The following is a 21,535-nucleotide window of genomic DNA, read 5'->3' as shown; positions in this document are numbered from 1 at the left end:
TAGGAGAGTGTTGAATTTGCCTGCATTACACTGTTCCTCCGTGTTGTAAATCACAGTCCTGATTTTAAAGCAGGCCGTATTTGTGATCCAGTCTGCCTTAATTTGTATTCCCCTAAGAGTCAGTTTGTGGCTCAGCCTCTGGGTGGCAGTGTTTTTGGGTTGGCCTCTGAGGCTATACAGCTTCTCTATCCTTTTTTAATCCTTACCCTGCTCTGTGTTGTTGGTGGGACTGAAAATCCCTCTATAGGCCAGACCCTGGTAACTCCCAGGGACTAATCAGCTTGTTTTAATCCTTTATCTCATACAGGGTGGAATCTGGGTGTGGCTGTGCTCCTTGCCTGGGGGGCTGGGGGGAGGAATTCCACCCTCTGGAGGAATGGCTGCCCTAGTCCTGGGCCCAGGGGGGTCTCAGCACTCAATTCGCTGCCACCTCCTCCGGCTCCCCCTCTTTCCTCAGCCTCTCCCCAGATTCCCCTCGTCTGCACCTTCACCCTCTCTTCAGCACAGGTGAGTGTCTGTATCCGAACTGTCCTATGAGCAGGGTTCAGTGAAAACAAAGAAACAGACAAACGCCGGCCGGCCGCGGAAACGCTCCTCTCTTACCGGTCTGGGAAACGCTCCTCTCTTATGGGCACTGCATGGTCTGATCAGTTCCTCAGGATGCCCCCTTTAGTCTCAGTTCTCCGCAATCACAAAATCCAAATCTCAAATCTCCTGGCGCCAGCAAACCCGCGGAACTCCTTACCCTGGTCAGGGTCTGTGTCTGTCCCAAGAGACGCGGCTGTCTGCCATGCGGTCTCCCTCCGACCCTCTGGGCTCAGGTCTGGCAAACTTTCCTGCCCAGATCCCTGGTTTTTAACCTTTCCAGGGGAGGTCTGCCCTTCCCGGCTGCAAACCGTCTCACCAGCTGAGTAAATTTGCCAATTCGGGGTGGGTGTTATTAGTTTCAGCTGCTTACTCCGTTTGCTCCGGGACAAGACCTGGGACGCGTCTGCCTATATCGCCGCCATCTTGCTTCTCCTCCCCTATTATTAATACCTTACAATACCGTGGTATATTTGTACATTTGTTAATGAATCAAAGCCTATACGTTATTTAATAAATCTGTTACTCAGATTTCCTCAGTTTTTACTCAATATCCTTTCTATGTCCCAAGATCACATTCAGCCCTAACCGGATTGCCTGAGTGGATAGAGCGTCGGCCTGCGGACTGAAGGGTTCAGGTTTGATTCCGGTCAAGGCCATGTACCTGGTTTCGGGCACATCCCCAGTACGGCGTGTGCAGGAGGCAGCTGATCAATGTTTCTCTCATCTATGTTTCTAACTCTCTATCCCTCTCCCTTCCTCTCTGTAGAAAATCAATAAAATACATTTTTTTTAAAAAAAAATCACATCCAAAATTCTAAGTTTACATTTACTTTTATTGTCTCTGATTTTTTATAGAGAGAAATGGAGAAGAAGAAAGAGATAGAAACATCAATGATGAGAATCATTGATTGGCTGCCTTCTGCACCCCCCACATTGGAGATCGAGCTCACAACTGGGCATGTGTCCTTACTGGGGATCGAACCATGATCTCCTGGTTCACAGGTTGATGCTCAACCACTGAGCCACGCTGGCTGAGCAGCATGTTATTATTTCTTAGGGGAAAGGCCCTTACATGGTTTGTAAATTTCTCATATCTAGCTACCCTAAACTGTTTCACTTTTTTTTTTTTCATTTCTTCAGATCAAGTTTTCAGATAGAAAGAATGAAATATTTGATTATGTATTCCAGAAAAACACATCAAGAATTTATAGTGAAATCATTGTAGAATTTTTTTATATGTCCCAGGCATGAAACAGCTCTGGCCACCGACATAGACATCAAGCTAGGATGAACTGAGGATTATACCTCTGCTTTGCCCTGACTGATGTAAGAGCTACCCCACCAATCAGATGACTGCTCGACATTGCCAGGGGGTTGTAGAAGATTTGAGATTAAAAGAAAACCAGGATGAGCTGGGATCCTGTCACGTGACATTGGTAATCTTGTCACTTGTAGAACTTAAAGGTCTCCTTTGGGTGGTGACAGCTGTAGAGCAGGAGAGGAAGGCAGCTGGCTCCGTGGACTCCTTCTTAAGGAAGGTGAGGAGAGCACAGGCTGCCTCTCGGGGTGTAGAGATGAGGAGATGGGTTTGTGACTGTAAACTGTTGTCATTTATGTTTCGACAGGTTTGGTATTGAAAGGGAGGTGAGACAGGGCCGGACTGACTTTCCTCAGGAGCCACCATGTTGGTGATACCCCTCGGACTGAGCGAGGAGGAGGAGGCTCTGCAGAAGAAATTCAACGAACGGAAGAGAAAGAAAAAGGCGCTGCTGGCTCTGAAGAAGCAAAGCAGCAGCAGCACAGCCAGCCAAGGCGTGTGAAACGCTCTCTGCCAGCGCAGCCCGTCTGGACCCAGCCACCGCCACGGAGCAGGCAAAGCAGCTGGTGAAGTCGGGAGCCATCAGTGCCATCAAGGCTGAGACCAAGAACTCGGGCTTCAAGCGTTCTCGAACCCTAGAGGGAAAGTTCAAGGACCCTGAGAAGGGGCCGGTCCCCACTTCCCAGCCGCTCCAGGGGGGCCTATCTGCTGATGACCATGTGCAGGAGTCGCCCAGACGTCCCCAAAGGACATCTCTGTACGAGAGCTTTGTGTCTGCCAGTGCCCGGCTTGGGGGCCCGGGGCCAGACGGGGAGGAGGCAGAGGGCCCGGGGGCTGGCGATGGCCCTCCCCGAAGCTCTGGACGGGGCTCCGAAGCACGTGGTAACGCCCGCTCCTCAGTCTCCCCTCCCCGAAGCCGCAGCCGGGACCGCCATCCTGAGCGGAACCAGGACAGAGACCGGGACTGGGAGCGAGACAGAGACCGAGACTGGGACCAAGACAGAGACAGAGAGCTAGACCGGGAGCGAGACAGAGACCGCGACCAGGACCGGGACCGAGACAGAGACCGCGACAGAGACCGCGACCGCGACCGGGACCGGGACCGAGACAGAGACAGAGAGCGAGACAGAGACCGGGACCGGGACCGAGAAGGCCCTTTCCGCAGGTCGGACTCGTTCCCTGAACGCCGGGCCCCTCGGAAGGGGAACACTCTCTACGTGTTCGGGGAAGACATGACTCCCACCCTCCTCCGTGGGGCCTTCTCCCCCTTTGGAAACATCACTGACCTCTCCATGGACCCACCCAGAAACTTGCCTTTGTCACCTATGAAAAGATGGAGTCAGCAGATCAGGCCGTTGCTGAGCTCAACGGGACGCAGGTGGAGTCCGTGCAGCTCAAGGTCAGCCTTGCCCGCAAACAGCCCATGCTGGATGCCGCCGCTGGCAAGTCCGTGTGGGGCTCCCTCGCCCTCCACAACAGTCCTCCGGGCTGCCATCGGGACAAAAGGACCCAGATTGTCTACAGTGACGATGTCTGCCAGGAAAACCTTGTGGATGGCTTCTAGGTGGCGGAGCTGAACAGCTTGTGCCCCGCCTGCCCCGACACTGGTGTCAGTAAAGCACTGAGGTGGAAGCTCACACACCTCCCTCAGCCTCTGGTTTCTCAGCACTGGGGAATGGGTTGAGCCTTTTACAACGGCTGCTAGATTGGATCTCATTTGCAGCAAGATGGCCAGTGCGTCTTCCCCACTCCCTTACCCCAAAGGATGTTGAGCACAGGTGTTGTCACAGCTCTTAACATTGGATCCCATGCCCCTTCCCAGCAGGAAACCCCTGAGAGAAAACGCAGATCCTCCTCATGGAGTTTCTCCTTGAGCCAGGGCAGCACTTGGAAGACGTTGATGTGAAAGTCTCAGGCGTGAGCAGGCACCTGGTGCTGCAGTTTCTTGTCTTTGCAGACACCCACGACTCCCCAGCTGATCATACCAACCTGCAGGGGACGCAGGGTGGCCATGGGTCATTGGTAGAATATCTCCTGTACCTCAGGAAGCACAGTTATTAAGCACGGTTATTAATAGATGTTAATAGTTCTTAATATGTGTAAGTTAAGCTGTACAAATATGCTTTGTGAATTTCTATAAGAACATATTTTATAATTAAACAAATGTTAAGCCTTCCTGCTTGAAAAAAATTATCATTGTTTGTTTTATATTGAGCTGTATTGTTGACTGTTTTTAAAAATAGATTATGTTTCTAATTTTTTTCATTCTTCTATTCTTCGTTGACACCTTCTCTTAGTTATGATTTTATTACACTTAGTGATACTTTATTTTTTAGAACAGTTTTAGATTAAAAATTTGATCAGAGAATTGGGAGAGTTCCCCCCATATAACTACCCCCATGCTACCTCATTCACGGTTTCCCCTATCATTAATGCCTTACAATACTGTGGTACATTTGTTACAGTGGATGAATCAAGGCCTATATGTTATTTAATAAATCTGTTCATCAGATTTCCTCAGGTTTTACTCAATGTCCTTGTTATGTTCCTGCCGGAAGCCGATCCACCCTTGCTGCTTGACACAGTCGCTGCAGGGAAGAAACATCTGCACAGCTTATGTTTCCAGGGACCTGGCATATATGGCATATGTCTGCTCACCCTCTTAACGCTATGTGTTTTAAACAGGACCACCTTCCTGAGAAAGGTTGTTTCCCCAAGTCAGGATCTTTCCCTGGAGTTAGGGAGGGACTAAAACCCCTTAACTAAGTGCCAGGCGGGCAATTAATCACTTTAACTACGACCAATCACGCTTTAGCTACATAATCTTTATTTAGGATAATCTGCTTCAGTTACTCCCTTGTAGCTTAAAAGAACAACAGAGTAACCTTGGAATGAAGATGAGAAATGCCCTAACCTTTGGAATAGAATGGATAGGATTAAAATCAACTGGTATAAATACAGATGTAATAGCTCAATAGACACAGACCTTGGCTGGAGATCCTGGCTAGAGGATCTCCAACTGAATGCTGGTCAAACAAGAGAGAAGACATCACTCCCTCATTCTCAGGTATCGAAAACATCCCTGAGAACCCGGGAATCCTCTGCTTACATTGCAGCCATGGTGTCGAATGAGCTAAGTGGGAGAATCATGACCTTCCACCCAACCATGGAAGAATTTAAAGATTTCAACAAATATATTGGTTACATGGAATCCCAAGGTGCCCACCGAGCTGGCTTGGCAAAGGTCATTCCACCCAAGGAATGGAAAGCCAGACAGACCTACGATGAGGTTAGTGACATGGTGATAGCCACTCCCCTCCAGCAGGTGGCGTCTGGGCGAGCAGGTGTGTTCACTCAATACCACAAAAAGAAGAGGGCCATGACAGTGGGCGAGTATCGCCTGTTGGCAAACAGTGGACAGTATCAGACTCCACCACACTTGGACTTTGAGGATCTGGAGCGGAAATACTGGAAAACGCGCCCGTACTCCGCGCCCATCTATGGCGCTGACGTCAGTGGCTCCTTATTTGATGCCAACACTAAACAATGGAACCTTGGCCACCTGGGAACCATCCAGGACCTGCTGGAGCAGGAGTGTGGGGTTGTCATCGAAGGCGTCAACACCCCCTACCTGTACTTTGGCATGTGGAAGACCACCTTCGCTTGGCACACGGAGGACATGGACCTTTACAGCATCAACTACCTGCACTTCGGGGAGCCCAAAACGTGGTACGCGGTGCCCCCAGAACACGGCCCGCGCCTGGAGCGCCTGGCCAGGGAGCTTTTCCCGGGCAGCTCTCAGGGCTGCCAGGCCTTCCTGCGGCACAAGGTGGCCCTCATCTCTCCCACTGTCCTCAAGGAGAACGGGGTCCCGTTCAGTCGCATCACTCAGGAGGCTGGAGAGTTCATGGTGACCTTTCCCTATGGCTACCACGCTGGCTTCAACCATGGCTTCAACTGTGCCGAGGCCATCAACTTTGCCACCCCGCGATGGGTCGACTATGGCAAAGTGGCCTCTCAGTGCAGCTGCGGGGAGTCCCCGGTGAGCTTCTCCATGGACGTGTTCGTGCGCCTCCTGCAGCCCGAGCGCTATGAGCTGTGGAAACGCGGGCAGGACCGGACTGTTGTGGACTACGTGGAGCCCAGGGCGCCTGGCAGCCAGGAGCTGAGCGCCTGGAGGGAGGGCAGGGCGGCCTGGAGATCTGGGCTGAGGCACCTCCAGCCCCGTCGAGCCACGCATACCCCTCGATCAGTGGGCATGGGCTGCGGGTACGGTCGCCGCCACACCCTTGTGCGCCAGCCATGCCTGCGCCCCTTGCTAGGCCTGGGTTCTGCCTCTGCTGCCCAGCCTGCGGCTGCCGTGGCCCTCTGCTCCTCAAAGCCCAACCCATCCTCACAGCCAACCTCCGGCACAACTGCCCAGGATCTCCAGCCAACTGGCACACGTGGTCGTGAGAGTGGTCCTCGTCCTCAGGAACAGGGGACTCAAGAGCGGATTGTTCAGGCCCCGGCTAAGAGGCGCCACCTAGTGGGCGCAGTGCGCACAGCTCCGGATCCCCAAGCCCAGCCTGTGCCTGAGGACAAACCCTCCATGGACAGCCCAGCACCACTGAGCCCTGGTGGCCAGCATCCTGTGTGGGCTTCTGGGTGCTGTTGTGCCCCTGACCTTCAACCCTTGGGGCCTCCATTGGATCCTGATGCACCGATGCACCCTGGCCCGTGCCTGCTATCTCTGGACAATATTCTAGTCAATTTCCCTGACAATGTCCCACTAACTCCTTGCTGTGTCACTGGGACTCTGAGGTCCTACCCCACAGACCCTGCTGGAAATCACAGGGCTCCTGCGAGCCTCTCTGAGCTTGTGAGGATGGACCACTCTTATGCCTCCGTGGTCCAGGCCCCGCCACAGTTGCCCAAATGTCCTGGACCCCTGACTGTGAATCCCTGGAGCTAAAGCTAGAGGCAGCTGCCTCTCTGGAGTCCTGGGACACATTCCCTGCCAATGGGCGGTCTTCCATCTTTGAGCCTATCACTGATGAAGATTTAGCCAAATATGGCTGTATCTGACCCTCAACCCTGGGAACACAGCACCTCCCAGCCAAGCAGCAATCTGGGCTGGCCCTGTCCACAGTCAAGATGCTTTATCTCCTAGAAAAGATGCATTTCTTAAGCTGCCAGATGTTTCTACTACTGTGACAAGCTGGGCTCCCAGTTGCTAGCCAAACGGACCTCCCCTTTGGGCAGCTGCCCTGGAATGCTGTGGTACCTCTCAGGCATTCTTAGCCCACTCCTAGATGCCATGGACATGGCTGGTTTTGATATCACCTTCAGGATCCCTCCCCTGCCATAGTGTGCCTTGATAAGGAGAACATTCTCAGGTGTTCTAAACTAAATTACACCAGGAGATAGATGATAGATAGATAGATAGATAGATAGATGATAGATAGAACTGTTAGTCTCTTAATGATGGCTTGGAGCCAACTACCAAAGGAGAGCTCACATTCCTGTGGAAGTGTTTGGAAGTGTGTATTAATTTCCAGATGACTCGTTCTGCAGATTCCTAAGACCCTGGTTTCCACTGGACCCTGGTCAATAAGAGGTCATAGGTTCATTCCCTGTCAGCACACATGCCTGGGTTGTGGGCTCCATCCCCAGCGGGAAGAGTGCAAGTGGCACAAAATCAATGATTCCCTCTCATCATCGATGTTTCCATCTCCCTCACCCTTCTTCTCTGAAATCAATAAAAATATATTAAAGAACAACAGAATTTCTGCTGTTACCACATATATTCAACACTATGATGGATTGCTATTCAATGCAATTAGACATGTGAAAGAAATAAATCTAAAAGGAAAGAGGAAAGAAAGCTATAATAATGTATATTATTAGCTCAGCAGAATCACATAATTAGAAATTTTCCTGAAATCTATAATTAATGAAAATAGGAAGAAATGAGATCAGTGAATTTCCTCTAAACAATGAACAATAGTAAAAGAAATTTACAAGGCATCTTGTATGATCAAAAACTGCAAATCCTAAAAATAAATCTAATAAAAGTAACATAATTCTGTGTGTATAAACTATTAAATGCTATTGAAAGAAATGAAAGAAAGAACCATAAGTCCTGTAAGTGGGAATGTCCCATATTCACGGATTGAAAGACATAATATGGTAACGATGTCCAATGTCACCAAACAGACCAATACCATTAATATGATTCAATAACTTAAAAAATGTATGTGCATATACATGTGTATGTAATTGAGAAGTTGGTTTTTAAATGAGTGTATGACTAGGACTTTTAGAAGTTGTTTTAGTCAATAAAGGAGAGACAGACCTCACTAAAAATGAATTAGCATTGTAGGCATTATCTCCTCAATTACTTTCATATCTACATAGTACACTTATAACTGCTTCCATATTGTGGAGGAGAATATTTGTGTAAAAAGAAGAGATAAACTGTTGTAGGAACAGGGTATAAAGGTCTGTCTAAGAAGGTCTATCTCAGATTTTCTTTCCTTTAAGCAGTGACCTTGAGTTTATGTAAGATAGGGTAACCCAGGCAGCTGCAGTGGATTTAGAATCTCATTAATCACAATTTCATTCTTTACTCATCACCTACTACCTAAAAGTATTGATAGATTTAAAAGGCTTTTGGGAGGTGATTAGTTTATGAGGCTGGAGCCCTCAGAAACAGGATTAGTGCCCTTAAGAAGGAGACTTCAGAAAGCTCCCTAACCTCTACTAATTGGTAAAACTGAAGGAGAAGCCAGTTGTGTATAAAACAGGAAATAGGCCTTCCCCAGAAACTGAATCAGCCACCATATTGACCTTGGACTTTTCAGGCGCCAGAAGTGTGAGAAATACATTGATGTTGTTTATAAACCACCCACTCTACAGTCTTTTTGTTATAGAAGTAAAAATAGGCTAAGACAATGTCCTTGGTAGCCATCCATATATCTTCTTTAGTGAAGTGCCGCCTCAAGTCCTCTAAATTGTACAATGATCATTGGATTTTTGGTCTTCTTTTGAATTGTGAGAGTTCTTTAGATACAAATCCTTTGAGATATATGTATTTAAAATATTTTTCTTTCTATTTATGGGTTATCTTTTTGTTTTCTTAAAACATTTAGAAAGTGAACCAAAGCCCTAGTAAGTGTGAGGATGATGTGGGGGAAATAGATTTCAGCTTGTCTATCCAGGCCTGCCACCTCCACACACACAAACATATGCATGTACACACAGCAGCTCTCCTTTGGCTGAGATTCCATAGTCCTGTCCTGGTTGCTGCAGAATGGAGGAGCCAGGGAGGAAGCAACCTGTCAGGGTCTTGGCTTGCTATGACCTGATTTGTGGTCCAGAATTTGAGCATTAACTGCCTCTCATCTCATCTATGCTTAGCATTCTGCCACCCCCACTTGAGGATGGCCAGCCCACCTGGAGGTTACTGAAGGGATGTTAGGGGAGCTGGGACTGTCTGTGCCTGGAGAGTTATGATGGTTGGTGGTATTTGTATATAGGATATAAATAATCTTTCAGTTTAAAAAGGCTAATCTGTCATTCTATTATTATTTAGTTATTGTGCATTACAGTTATCTTTTTTTCTTGATAGCTAATGAGACTAGTAATAAGTCAAGTTGCTGGTTTCTTTTTCTCTTTAATCCTCACCTGAAGATATTTTTGCATTTATTTTTTAGAGAGTCCCAAAGATATTTTTCATTGATTTCAGAGAGTGTAGAAGAAGGGGGGAGGGGGGGAAGGCAGAGAAATATCTATGTGAGAGAACACATCAATTGGTTGCCTCCTGCATGGGCCCACACCAGGGTCCTGGCCTGGGAGGAGCCAGAACCCCAGGTAAGTGCCCTTGCCCTGAATCACATCCCAGATGAACTCAGTCCATAATCCAATGCTCTATCCACTGAGCCAAACCACCTAAGGTGCTGGTCTCTTTTTTAAATGCTAGCTGATAACAGAGATTTCCTATTGACCTTGATATTGCAGAACTTCCAGAGTTGGGGCCATTCTTAGTGCACACTGGTGGAATTTAGAATATCTCTCTCTCTCTCTCTCTCTCTCTATATATATATATATATAGATATATATATATATTTGGAGTAAATATCTTCATGCCTTCTTTCTCTTATAAATATTTTCAATTTACCTCTTGGAGTGCTTGCATCTTTCTAAATAGTAGATTTCCTAGTTAATCAAAATGACATCCATATCTGTGATTAGAGGAATTGTAATATATGTGTATTTGTTGTAACAAATTATCTGATTATTTTTTACTTTAGTACCATATTGCTACTCAATTTTTTAGTTCTTAAATGAGATTTCTCTAGTTTTTGCACAATTATGAAAATCATAAACACATAAAATATTCAACATGTTAGTGTCTTCATACACCTTAACCTAAAAAGTAAATATTGTCAGTTGGTGAGCAAACCCTTGTAAAGGTCTTATTGGCTATTTTTGTTTTTTAAGGCTCATGTGGCTGGTTTCTGATTTTTTTTTTCTTAACAGACACATGTTTATTTTTTATTTTTATTAATTTCAGAGAAGAAGATAGAGGGAGAGTAAATAGAAAGATCAATGATGAGAGAGAAACATTGGTTGGCTGCCTCCTGCATGCCGCCAACTGGAGAGCAAGTCCACAACTCAGGCATGTGCCCTAACCTCGTGATTCATAGGTCAATGCTCAATCACTGAGTCATGCTGGCCAGGCTGATTCCTGTTTCAAAAGGAAATAATCCCAGTGGGGAAACAAACAAACAAACCCAAACAACCAGCAAGCAAAAACCAAACCAAATCTGTTAAGACCTTTCAGTCCTGAACCTTTTTCATTTTGGCTTCCTGAGCAGGATGGAGACAACTAAGACAGCCATCCCAGAGATGAGAGGATTTCAGGTTCTAAACCAGAGGGAAAGACTAAATTGGCACTGAAGGGAAGGACCTATATTCAAACACAGTAACATTCGAAATAAAGTAGGATGTAGGAGCAGGAATGGGAGTAGAATGTGGGAATATTTGCCATGTGGATGTTTTTTAAAATCAATGCCAGGAATGAATTACAAAGGGGAAGAGGGGTAAATAGATTACTCCTGAAATTCCAAGGGAAATTAATCTAATAAATGAACTGTCTTTCCCACTACAGAAACCTAATTAGGGTGGAGCTTCAGGGATTCCTATATCAATGTGTCTCAAAAGCCAGATTCATTCTGTTTGGAGGCATTTGAAGTTGCTGGAAATCTTCTAGCAACTTTGGGTACAAGAGAAGTAAGAGGTGAATTTATAGATTATCTGGAGTACAGGAATGAATGCTTTCTACAGCTGCCTTTGGGTACAAGAGCCCAGAGAACACAGAACTCCTGACCTGATTGGTTGGGCATTCCCCTGAGATCAATTATACAATCCCAAGGTGAGCACACACTCGTAAGTAAATGAGTTCTCACTTCTTTCCGTAAAATGCATAAATACATATATAGTAATTTAATTTCACTGTCCGTAGGTTTAAGATTCTCTTAAGAAAATATAATTTACCTAGTTAATAAAAATTATATAATTACTTATAGTTTACTCTTGAGCTATAGAATTTTAATCTGTTATTGTTTAGACATTTACGTAATTATTTTTTTTATGTTATGTTCCTTGTGCATACAAATTGGGATATCTATTGCCAAAGGCAAATAGAGGAAAATTCCATATTTGCCGTACTTTTATAATTGTCAGGAAGCCTAAAGCTTAATTGGAAAAACTTGTTGTAGAACAGCAAAAGTGACAGATGCTTAAGGATGAAGAAAAGTTAACCAAATAAAATTGTAAATATTCCATAATTCTTATTCACTCCTTGGCAGTTGAAGGGAGAATCAATATTATTCATTAGGAAGCATTCATTCCTGTACTCCAGATAATCTATAAATTCACCTTTTACTCTAGATTCAAAATTGACTCATACAAAAAGGCCACAGTGGAATGCAAGACTCCTCAGCTAGTTTCTATTTATTTAAAGCCTATACCTTCAGTCACAGACACCTAATTAGCACTTAGAAGGTGATCACACTTGAAGTCACTAGAAGCAATAGTCCTCTGCTTTTTCCATATTTCTCTTTCCATTTTAAATTTTTTCTTCTTCCCAGGGAATTTTTCTTTCACTGAGTCTTGAGTAACCAGTTGTTCTATTTAACAAAGGCCCTGGTGAGATCTGGAAAAAGGCAGGCTAGAATGATAGGTGATGTGACTCTTGAAAAGTGAAAATGTAGAATATGGAAGGTAAACATAAATTTTGTTTCAGAGGTAGGCAGGCCATTTTTTACATATTTTGTTAAGGCAATTTAATTGTATGAGGAACATATCCCAAGTGAGTTGTGATTTTCTCATTCATTCTTCTATTTCTCCTCAGAAACACAGAATACACACAGAAAAACTTCCAAAATAGCTGCTAAGCCTTAAGCTGGAAGACTTTTGAGTTTCTGCTCTGGTGTTTCCATAACTGGGGCCTCATAAGTGGCCCAAAGTCCTAGAAATGGGACCAAAGCCAGTGGCCCAAAGAAGACATTGTGATGTTACTGGACCTCATGAAGAATAATCTCCCATCCAATGACAACCGCACATTCAAAACAACTCAGTCCCATGTGGACTGGGGAAAAGTAGCTTTTAGAGGTTATTCCGGAGAAATGTGCAACTCAAGTTGTTAGAGGTTTCTAGTAAGATAAGAAAGTATCACACTTTGACAGAATTAGTCCTGGAAGCTAAGGAACATGTTAAAAATTCTTACAAAGGCAAAAAACTTAAGAACATCCAGACATACCCAAGCAGCCCCTGACTTCTTAACTTCACTTCCTCAAGGAGAAGCGGCCCTTGTATTCTTAAATGTACGCCAAACTCAACAACCAGGAACTGACCAAGGTCATGTCTGAGAAATACAAAGAGCTCCCAGGGGAGATGAAACTGAAAAATATTCAAGATTTCCAGAAGGAGAAACAGGAGTTTCAGGAGAATTTGGCTCAATTCAGGGAAGACCACCCTGAGGTAGTGCATAAATCCAAGCCATCTGTTGTCCCCAAAAGGAGCCCAAACAGAGCCCCCAAGAAGTCTCAGGGGAAAGGGAAAGAAGTGAAGCCTTCCCCAGAACATGATTTTTTGGAGGAGATAAAATCCCATGGAGACCCCGAGAAGCCCCCCATGAACGAATACCAGAAGTTCCACCAGGATATGTGGTCGAGTAGGGAGCTGCAAGGCCTGCCCCAGAGGGAGCGCATGGTGGAGATTAGCAGACGCTGGCAGCGCATCCCAAGGAGCCAGAGGGAGCATTATAGGCAGCAGGCTGAGGAGCTACAGAAACAGTACAAGGTGGACCTGGAGCACTGGCTTAAGAGTCTGTCTCCTGAAGAGTACGCTGCCTACAGAGAGAGGACCTCTTGGAAACGTAAAAACATGAACATGAGAGGAGGGGCCAGGCCCCAACATCATCAGGACAGATGTGCAGTCTCCACCAGCAAGGCCTCTGCCAGGAGGGCTTGCACAGAACCAGGGGCCACAGGCTCCCAGGATGGCATCTTCAGAGACAAATGGGGACTGTTCTCATTGCTCACGGGGATCTGAAGAAAAGAAGGAACATGGGGGAAAGGCCAAAAGCAGCAGCTCCTCAGACTCCAGCAGTAGCGATGAAGATGCCAGCAGCTCCAGCTCATCTTCCTCGGGGACACCTCTGACTCAGACTCCAACTGAGCTTTGTGCATTCCTAGATGGTGGGACAGAGAACTTCCCAACAGAAGTCTTTGGCATCTATGTACATTGAAGGGCTCTTCTCCCTGTCCCTGTTTATTGCTTTACTTCTTCCTTCTTTTCCCCTCCTCCTCCTCAATACAGAGTAGGATGGGTTGGGAAGCAGGGAATTGGGACAGAACTCTCAATATCAGGTCCGCACACCTGGGAAGAGAGGTTCCTGCTGGGAGAAGAAATATATCTGAGCCTGTATTGGGTCCCCCTACACCATCAGTACCACTCCCCCTAGGAGCCTCAAGCAATGAAGGATCTTGAAACAAACAGAGATGATTGGGCAGCTGTGAGGAGCACACTGCACTGGACTGTGTATTTGTGAAGTAATAAGTTTTCCTTCCTCATTTTCTGTCTGCCAGAGGTGGTCAGGGGCCACATGAGACTTTGACTCCTACACTCTCTGCAAGAACTCTACCTCTGGACTCTTATACTACATCTGCTGTGAGAAAGAAGTTGCCATTCTAAATGTGAGAGTGGGCAGCATCATGTAGCAGGCAATATTTATACATGAATATTTAACTCTGACATCTCTATGAGACTTTCTTACTAATTTCAAATAAAAATATATATTCTAAGTTTAGCTATTTCATTTGAACAAGGGCCTCCATGGAATAAATGTTTTATAATTTGGAGCACTGCGTCTCCAAATAGTGTCTGCATTTGTTCTTGGAAAAACCTAAACTCCTTCCTTTTGCTCCAGGTTCAAGTGATCTCCTATTTAGCTTTCAGGGTTGATGGATGTATGAGTGGATGTATGAATGAAGGGATAGATAGATAGATAGATAGATAGATAGATAGATAGATAGAAATATAAACATACCTGGATAGCCCTGGCTGCTGTCCTCAGTGTTTAGAGCATTGGCCTACACTCCAAAGGGGCTTGAGTTCAATTCCTGATCATGAGCACCTACCTGGGTAGCAGGTTTGATCCCTGCCCCCAGTTGGGGTATGTTTGGGAGGCAACCAACTGATTTGTCTCTCACATAGGTTTCTCTCTCTCTTAAAAGCAATGGGAAAATATCCTCAGGTGAGGATTAACAAAAATAATAAGGTATGTGGATAGGTACATAGACAGATACATAGAAAGATATAGACGTGTAAATATACACTATTCTGTTCTACTGGTCTGTCTGTGAGTTACTGTGGCAGGACCACATTGCTTTGATTATTTGGTTTGCAGATATATTTGAAAATCTATTTAAGGTGAAATTAAATTAAATCCTTTCCCCCTGTATATTCCTAGCTATTTCCATATTGTGTTCTCATAAATATAAGCAAAATAAAATAATTGTATCATTTTTATATGAAAACCATTAAATTTTCAGCATTTAGATAGCTAGATATCTTAGTGAACTATTAAGTGTTTTTCTAGATAAAGTTCATTTTACAAAGTAAAGGCAGCATTGACATGTTTCATACCTCGAATCCTTTCTCTTTCTAACAGCGTTGGTTGGAATATTCAGAACAATGTTAAGTAATAGCAGTGATCTGTGCTTGTCTTGCTTCAGACTTTCAAACTCACGTTCAAAGGACTTGAAATTATTGAAATTATGCTGATTAATATCACATTTAAAATAAACTATATAACCTATTCAGAAAATGCCTATGTGTTTATACTATTGTTTTCACTGCATAATGTGTATTATTATTTAATACACAATTTCTATCGCCCACTCAGAGTGGACCCAGAAGGAGCGCTGGGTGATGTGTCTGAGCACCTGGAAGGGTGTCCCTTTCCTCTGCTCCACTTGCAGGAGCATCTGAACTGCCTGGTTGTGGCCATGCTGCCGAGGCCCGGCAGAGAGGGGTGGTATAGATGTCAGCCAGCAGGTGGCAGGCAGCTGGGCCTGGCTGCAGCCTGGTTTTCACTCTGTATTCCTGTGTGTGTGTGTGTGTGTGTGTGTGTGTGTGTTAAATTTTATCAAGTTGAGAAATACAGAAAGCCCAGAATCAGGTACAAGCCCCAAAACTCTAAGATACCTCAGGTCTGTTCTTTCCATTTTCTCTACCTGTCTTCATTCTTTTATTCTCCTCCATACCTCTATTTCCCTTTCCTTTACATATTTTACTCCCATACCATGCTTCTGTGTAGCAGTTTGGATGCTTAATTTAAATATAATTTCACTAACCAACTTTAATTGTAAGATGTGATAAGCTTTGAATAGTATAGAATTGTGTTGAAAGCAAATTCCAAACTGTAGCTTATATGTTAGGCAACACAACAAAAGAAATGAGTATCATTGAAAATGAGCATATTTTTGAAATTATACCAAAGCTTCGTATTTAATCAGGAAAATAAATGTTTCTTACAGAGTTAGATAAAATTACAAGTTCATTTGAGCTGACTTCCCACATCTTAGAAATTGCTGTTAACTGATAGCAATTTTGTGTCTCTATATGTATCAAACTGGGGAAATAATGCTCTTAGAGGTCCCTGGAATCCATAAGGTAGGAAACCACAAATGAAATAATATTTGGGAACACAGTGAAAGGATACAGTTCCATGATACTGGCCCAAAAATATAGCTTCCCTGTCCAGAGATTTCTTAATATTATGGAAAATGGTGAAGAACTTGTCAAAAGAATATTCTCTTTCATACCACAAATGTAACAACTCAGACCTCTAGATCCCAGGATTGCCTACCCTGTCCCAAGTCTAATCCCCTCTCCCAAAAAGGTAATCATATGCTGGTGATTAATATGCCCTGTTTCTAATGATCATTTCTTCAAATTCATATGAATAAAATCACATAGTATACACCTTTGGTGTGTACTTTCATGGTTTAAAAGTATGTTGGTGAGCCCAGCCAGAGTGACTTAGTGGTTGAGTGTCGACCTATAAACCAGCAGGACACAGTTCAATTCCCAGGCATGGCACATACCCAGGTTGCAGGTTTGATCCTCAGTCAGAGGCATTATTAGTAGGAGGCAGCCAATCAATACTTCCCTCTCATCATTGGTGCTTCTATCTCTCTCTCCCTCTCCTTTCCTCTCTGAAATTATATATATATTTAAAATTAAAGAATTAAAGAAAAGTATTTTGGCTAGATTTATGCACTCCCCTGTGTGTAGCAATTGTTTTTATTATTTTGTCTCAGGGTGTTCCACTATATGATTGTACCACAATTTGGTCATTCTACTGGAGAGATGTCTAATCGGTCCTTCAGCCCATTCCTGTTGGATAATTTCTTTACCTTTTGTCGTCTTGTATGAGTACTTTAAATAATTTGGATATTAACCCCGTATCAGAGGTAACATTGGCAAATATTTTCTCCCATATGGAGGGGTCCTTTTTAATTTTGATCATGATTCTTTTGCTGTGCAGCTTTTTATTTTGACCTAGTTCCATTTGTCTATTTTCTCCTTCATTTCTGTTGCCCAATAACTAAGATTTGGAAACAGCCCAAGTGGCCATCTATAGGCAAATTGATAAAAAGGCTGTGGGACATTTACACAATGGAATACTACACAGCTGAAAAGAGGGGTTTCTGAAACTTTGGGGCAGCATGAATGGACCTGAAGAATATTATGCTACATGAAATCAGCCAACTTCTCGAATTTAATTGTACTTTTTCAGACACCCCTGTCATCTATTTTTTTTTAATCTTTATTGTTCAGATTACATTTGTTCCTCTTTTTCCCCCCCCATAACTCCCCTCCTCCCAGTTCCCGCCCCACCCTCCACCCTCACTCACCACCCACTGTCCTCATCCATAGGTGCACGATTTTTGTCCAGTCTCTTCCGCATCTCCCATTCCCCTTTCCCCCGCAAGAATAGTCTGTCCATTCCCTTTCTATGTCCCTGATTCATTATAATCACCAGTTCATTCTGTACATCAGATTATTTATTCACTTGATTCTTAGATTCACTTGTTGATAGATGCATGTTTGTTGTTCACTATTTGTATCTTTACCTTTTTCTTCTTCCTCTTCTTAAAGGATACCTTTCAGCATTTCGTATAATACTGGTTTAGTGGTGATGAACTCCTTTAGCTTTTCCTTATCTGTGAAGCTCTTTATCTGACCTTCAATTGTGAATGATAGCTTTGCTGGATAAAGTAATCTTGGTTGTAGGTTCTTGCTATTCATCACTTTGAATATTTCTTGCCACTCCCTTCTGGCCTGCAAAGTTTCTGTTGAGAAATCAGCTGACAGTCATATGGGTATTCCCTTGTAGGTAACTGAGTTTCTTTCTCTTGCTGCTTTTAAGATTCTCTCTTTGTCTTTTGCTCTTGGCATTTTAATGATGATGTGTCTTGGTGTGGTCCTCTTTGGATTCCTTTTGTTTGGGGTTCTCTGCGCTTCCTGGACCTGTAAGTCTATTTCTTCACCAGGTGGGGGAAGTTTTCTGTCATTATTTCTTCAAATAGGTTTTCAATATCTTGCTCTTTCTCATCTTCTGGTACCCCTATAATTCTGATGTTGGTACGTTTGAAGCTGTCCCAGAGGCTCCTTACACTATCTTCGTATTTTTGGGTTCTTTTTTCATTTTGCTTTTCTGGTTGGGTGTTTCTCACTTCTTCGCATTTCAAATCTTTGACTTGATTCTTGCCCTCCTCTGGTCTGCTGTTGGGAGTCTGTATAATATTCTTTATTTCAGTCAGTGTATGCTTACTTTCTAGATGGTCCTTTATCACACCATCGAGGGTCTCATTAGATTTCCTGTACATCTCATCAAGTTTATCGACAGACTCTAGAAGCCTCTTGAGAGACCTCAAAAGTGTGGTTCTGAACTCAATATCCTCCCTTGATAGTTTTGTCCTGTTTCTTTGTCTCCGCATTTTTTATGCTTTCTTGGTACACCCCCTAGTAGTCTTTGTGCGCAGTCTTGTTGTAGTTAAGCTCTGATTGTTGTAGTTAATACTAGAGGGATTTGACCACCAGGCTGACAGGCTGTGAGAATCAGCTGTCCCTGTCATCTATTATAATACTTCCTGATGACAGTTTAGAAAAAGAGCAAAATCCAGAGAACATATTCTATGCCATGCATCATGCGTGCAGATTTTAACAAACTGAGTAAAGGACAAACAAAAACCAATGTTTTGAATGTTTTCATCATATTTAAAAATATAGTAAATGGATTTTCATGGCATAGAAGGAAACTAAAAACAAAAAAAGGGTAACATATTTGTCTTAATTGATAGTGTATTCGGAAAACGCCTTTCTTAGATACTGGTGTTCCCCAGCATGTAGAATGATTCCTAATCTATTTCTAGTCAAAAGTGACTAAAGGAAAAGTTAGGCCTGAGACGGAGAGAGAAGGAGCAGGAAGAAATTTTACATATAAGGAACTTTGAGCTACATTTATAAAGGTCACACTTTCACCTTCATAATCCAGAAATGCCCCTACTCAGCCAATAGGTTAGGGCACATATTGCAGTAAATGTGGGGAGGTGGCAAAGACACTGTAGTGGATGGGGGTTTTAGCACAGCCAAGAAGAGGCCCTTCTGGACACTCTTATTCCTCTCTTTCCAATCATCACTACAGACTCGGGCAGCCTAATTCCAATGTCTCCCACTTCTATCTCCCGGTCATGTCTCCCAGAGGTAAAGTCTCAGCATCCCAGTCACAAAAACACTCAGATCCAGGAGAGACATTTGCACCTTGAGGACCACATCCCACACAAAGGCTGATCAAACCTCCAGGTAGGAAGACAAGTCTATTAGTTCTTCCCGGCTGCAAAGTGAGAGTCACTGCAAAAAGAAAAAGAAATCATGTGGACACCTTGCAAATAAAGTCCTGAGGCAAAAGTTGGTCTTTTAAGATGTTACTTTATTGTGAGCTGCAACAACACGAGCAGTTTCGGTTGTCACATCTAGTAAAGTGCAGAGATGACCACAACATCTGCAGAACAAGCAAATCCCTAAAGACAGACATTTGAACATTTTTCTAAATTTAAATGTTTATGGCCCAATGTAAGACTTATCTCACCCTGGTCACTGTCTCAGTGTTTAGAGCTTTGGCTCAGACCCTCAGGGTCAGGGGTTTGATTCCACTCGAGGATGCGTATCTGGGTTGCAGTTTCCATCCCTTGCAATGCATCTGTCTGGGCATTGCATCTATTTCTCTTTCTCTTTCTCAGAGTCTCTGTCTCTGTCTTTCCTCCCTCCTTTGCACTCCCTCTAAAAATCCATGGAAGAAAATATCCTTAACCTGGCCAGTGTTGCTCAGTCGGTGTGTGTCAGTCTATGACCCAGGAGGTCAAGGATCCATTGGTGGTCAGGGTAGATGCCTTGGTTGTGGGTTTGATCGCCAGTAGGGTGCATGCAGGAATCAGCTTACGGAAGTTTCACTCTCATCACTGATGTTTCTCCCTCTCTCCCTACCCCTTATTCTCTGAAATCAATAAAGATACATTTGAAAATATGATTTCTTTAAGGAAAATAATAAAACTAAAAACCTTGGGCCAAAGAGGCAGGCTTCCCCCAACAGCCGATGAAAACTCCACAGATTGTGCTGTCTACCAGGTGCTCAATGGCTGCTGCTTCTGGAAAATCAAAGGAGTCTTACAACAGGCAGGATCTCAGGACTGCTTCAGGCGCTTGCATGGGGGTCCCCGACAGGCGCCCCGTGCTGAAGCCAGAGAGCGGTACATCTCAGCCACCAAGTGGGGATGGGATGTCACCATTGCCTGCCACCCCTGGGTCTCCAAGACATCCTCAGCATGAGAGTTGATGAAACCCACTGCCTGAGTTTTCAGTTGATCTGCGCTGTGGAGGTCAGCCAAGGTAAGCATTTCTGCAGCATTCTCCTCACAGAGCTGTCTGCTGAGGGCTTCCTCACACATGACCTTCAAACGCTCCAGGGCATACTCGTCAGCAGCTGCCAGCAAACCATCAGCCATTTTGTCCAGGTTCGGAGCCTTCCCCGTGTAAATGAAGCACATCATTTCCTTAAAAACTCCAGGCTCCATGTCAATGATTTCAACCCGATTCTTTTTGCTCTTGTCCATTGTATGTGCAAACATGGCCCTAAACACTGGAGAACGAGCTGCTAAGATAGCTTTGTGAGCCTGGAATTCCTGGCCAGCGACACAAAAACAACAGTCTGTGAACCAGGAATTTTCCCAAAGTCCTCCTAGCTCATCGGCCAGCTGGCACTCAGGAACCTTCACCATCTTCGTGGTATTCTGGCCAGAAATGGTGAAGGAATCTTGCACCACACTCACCTCACAGAGGAGGGTCAGCTTGTCATCAGGGAGAAGACTATTGTCTTCGTCCAAAAGGACATCTCTACGGATGAATTTCTTGAATCCCCAGTCTTTGCCTTGTACAAAGCTATATGCCCGGTGACTCTCCAAACATTTGATTTCTTCTCCCTTGTCATTCAAGATGGAGAGTTTGAATTTTGCCAAAAATGTACGCTTTGGAGAACTGACCAGAAACAGGTAAAGGGACAGGTAATCTTTGCTTTCTTCACCTAACCCTTTTGGGTATACTCTCAAACACCATTTCAGTTGATCAATGGCTTCTGAGGTAAAGGTTGAACTTTGAATGACTTCACCCACTTCCTGCCGGCAAAAGCTAAAGTTACCGATGGTCCACATGTGGGAGAATTTCACTACCTTGATCTCAGTGTGGCACCAGCTCTCAGCGACAGGGCCTCTTGACATTTCTGCCAGAGGTGGAGGACTGGGAGCCCTTGACATTGCAAGTTTGAAAGTTAAACAAGATTTCCAAAATCAGAGGACAAAGATTTCTGTTCTCTTTTCACCCACGTTAAGTCAGTAGTGGGAAGATGAAGTTGTCTTGTCTAACAGGAACTCTCTCAGAGCAGGGCCTACAGCTGCTCATACCTGTCCTTCTGCATTCGCTTCATACTCTCTACAACATGCAGGCTTTGCTTCTGAA

At 44.4% G+C, this 21,535-nt stretch overlaps 1 protein-coding gene and 3 pseudogenes across 1 annotated transcript; 3 read left to right on the top strand and 1 right to left on the bottom strand.

The window, feature by feature from the left end:
- Positions 1-2,270: 2,270 nt before the first annotated feature.
- LOC139018250 (negative elongation factor E pseudogene) lies at positions 2,271-3,470 on the top strand (annotated as a pseudogene).
- A 293-nt stretch (positions 3,471-3,763) lies between these two features.
- LOC139018480 (lysine-specific demethylase 4D-like) lies at positions 3,764-6,973 on the top strand. The gene is made up of 3 exons (XM_070427056.1): positions 3,764-3,928; positions 4,974-6,621; positions 6,804-6,973. Exons 1-3 carry the CDS (start codon positions 3,764-3,766, stop codon positions 6,971-6,973), a joined length of 1,983 nt encoding a protein of 660 aa, XP_070283157.1.
- A 5,272-nt stretch (positions 6,974-12,245) lies between these two features.
- LOC139018479 (upstream-binding factor 1-like protein 1) lies at positions 12,246-13,507 on the top strand (annotated as a pseudogene).
- Positions 13,508-20,208: 6,701 nt separating this feature from the next.
- Positions 20,209-21,333, bottom strand: LOC139018249 (speckle-type POZ protein pseudogene; annotated as a pseudogene).
- Between the last annotated feature and the right edge of the window lie 202 nt (positions 21,334-21,535).

Source organism: Myotis yumanensis, unplaced genomic scaffold (genome assembly GCF_028538775.1).
Source record: "Myotis yumanensis isolate MYYU_CA2020_CCGP unplaced genomic scaffold, mMyoYum1.0.hap1 SCAF_10, whole genome shotgun sequence".
NCBI lineage: Eukaryota > Metazoa > Chordata > Mammalia > Chiroptera > Vespertilionidae > Myotis > Myotis yumanensis.
This window is presented reverse-complemented; position numbering and strand designations above follow the sequence as displayed.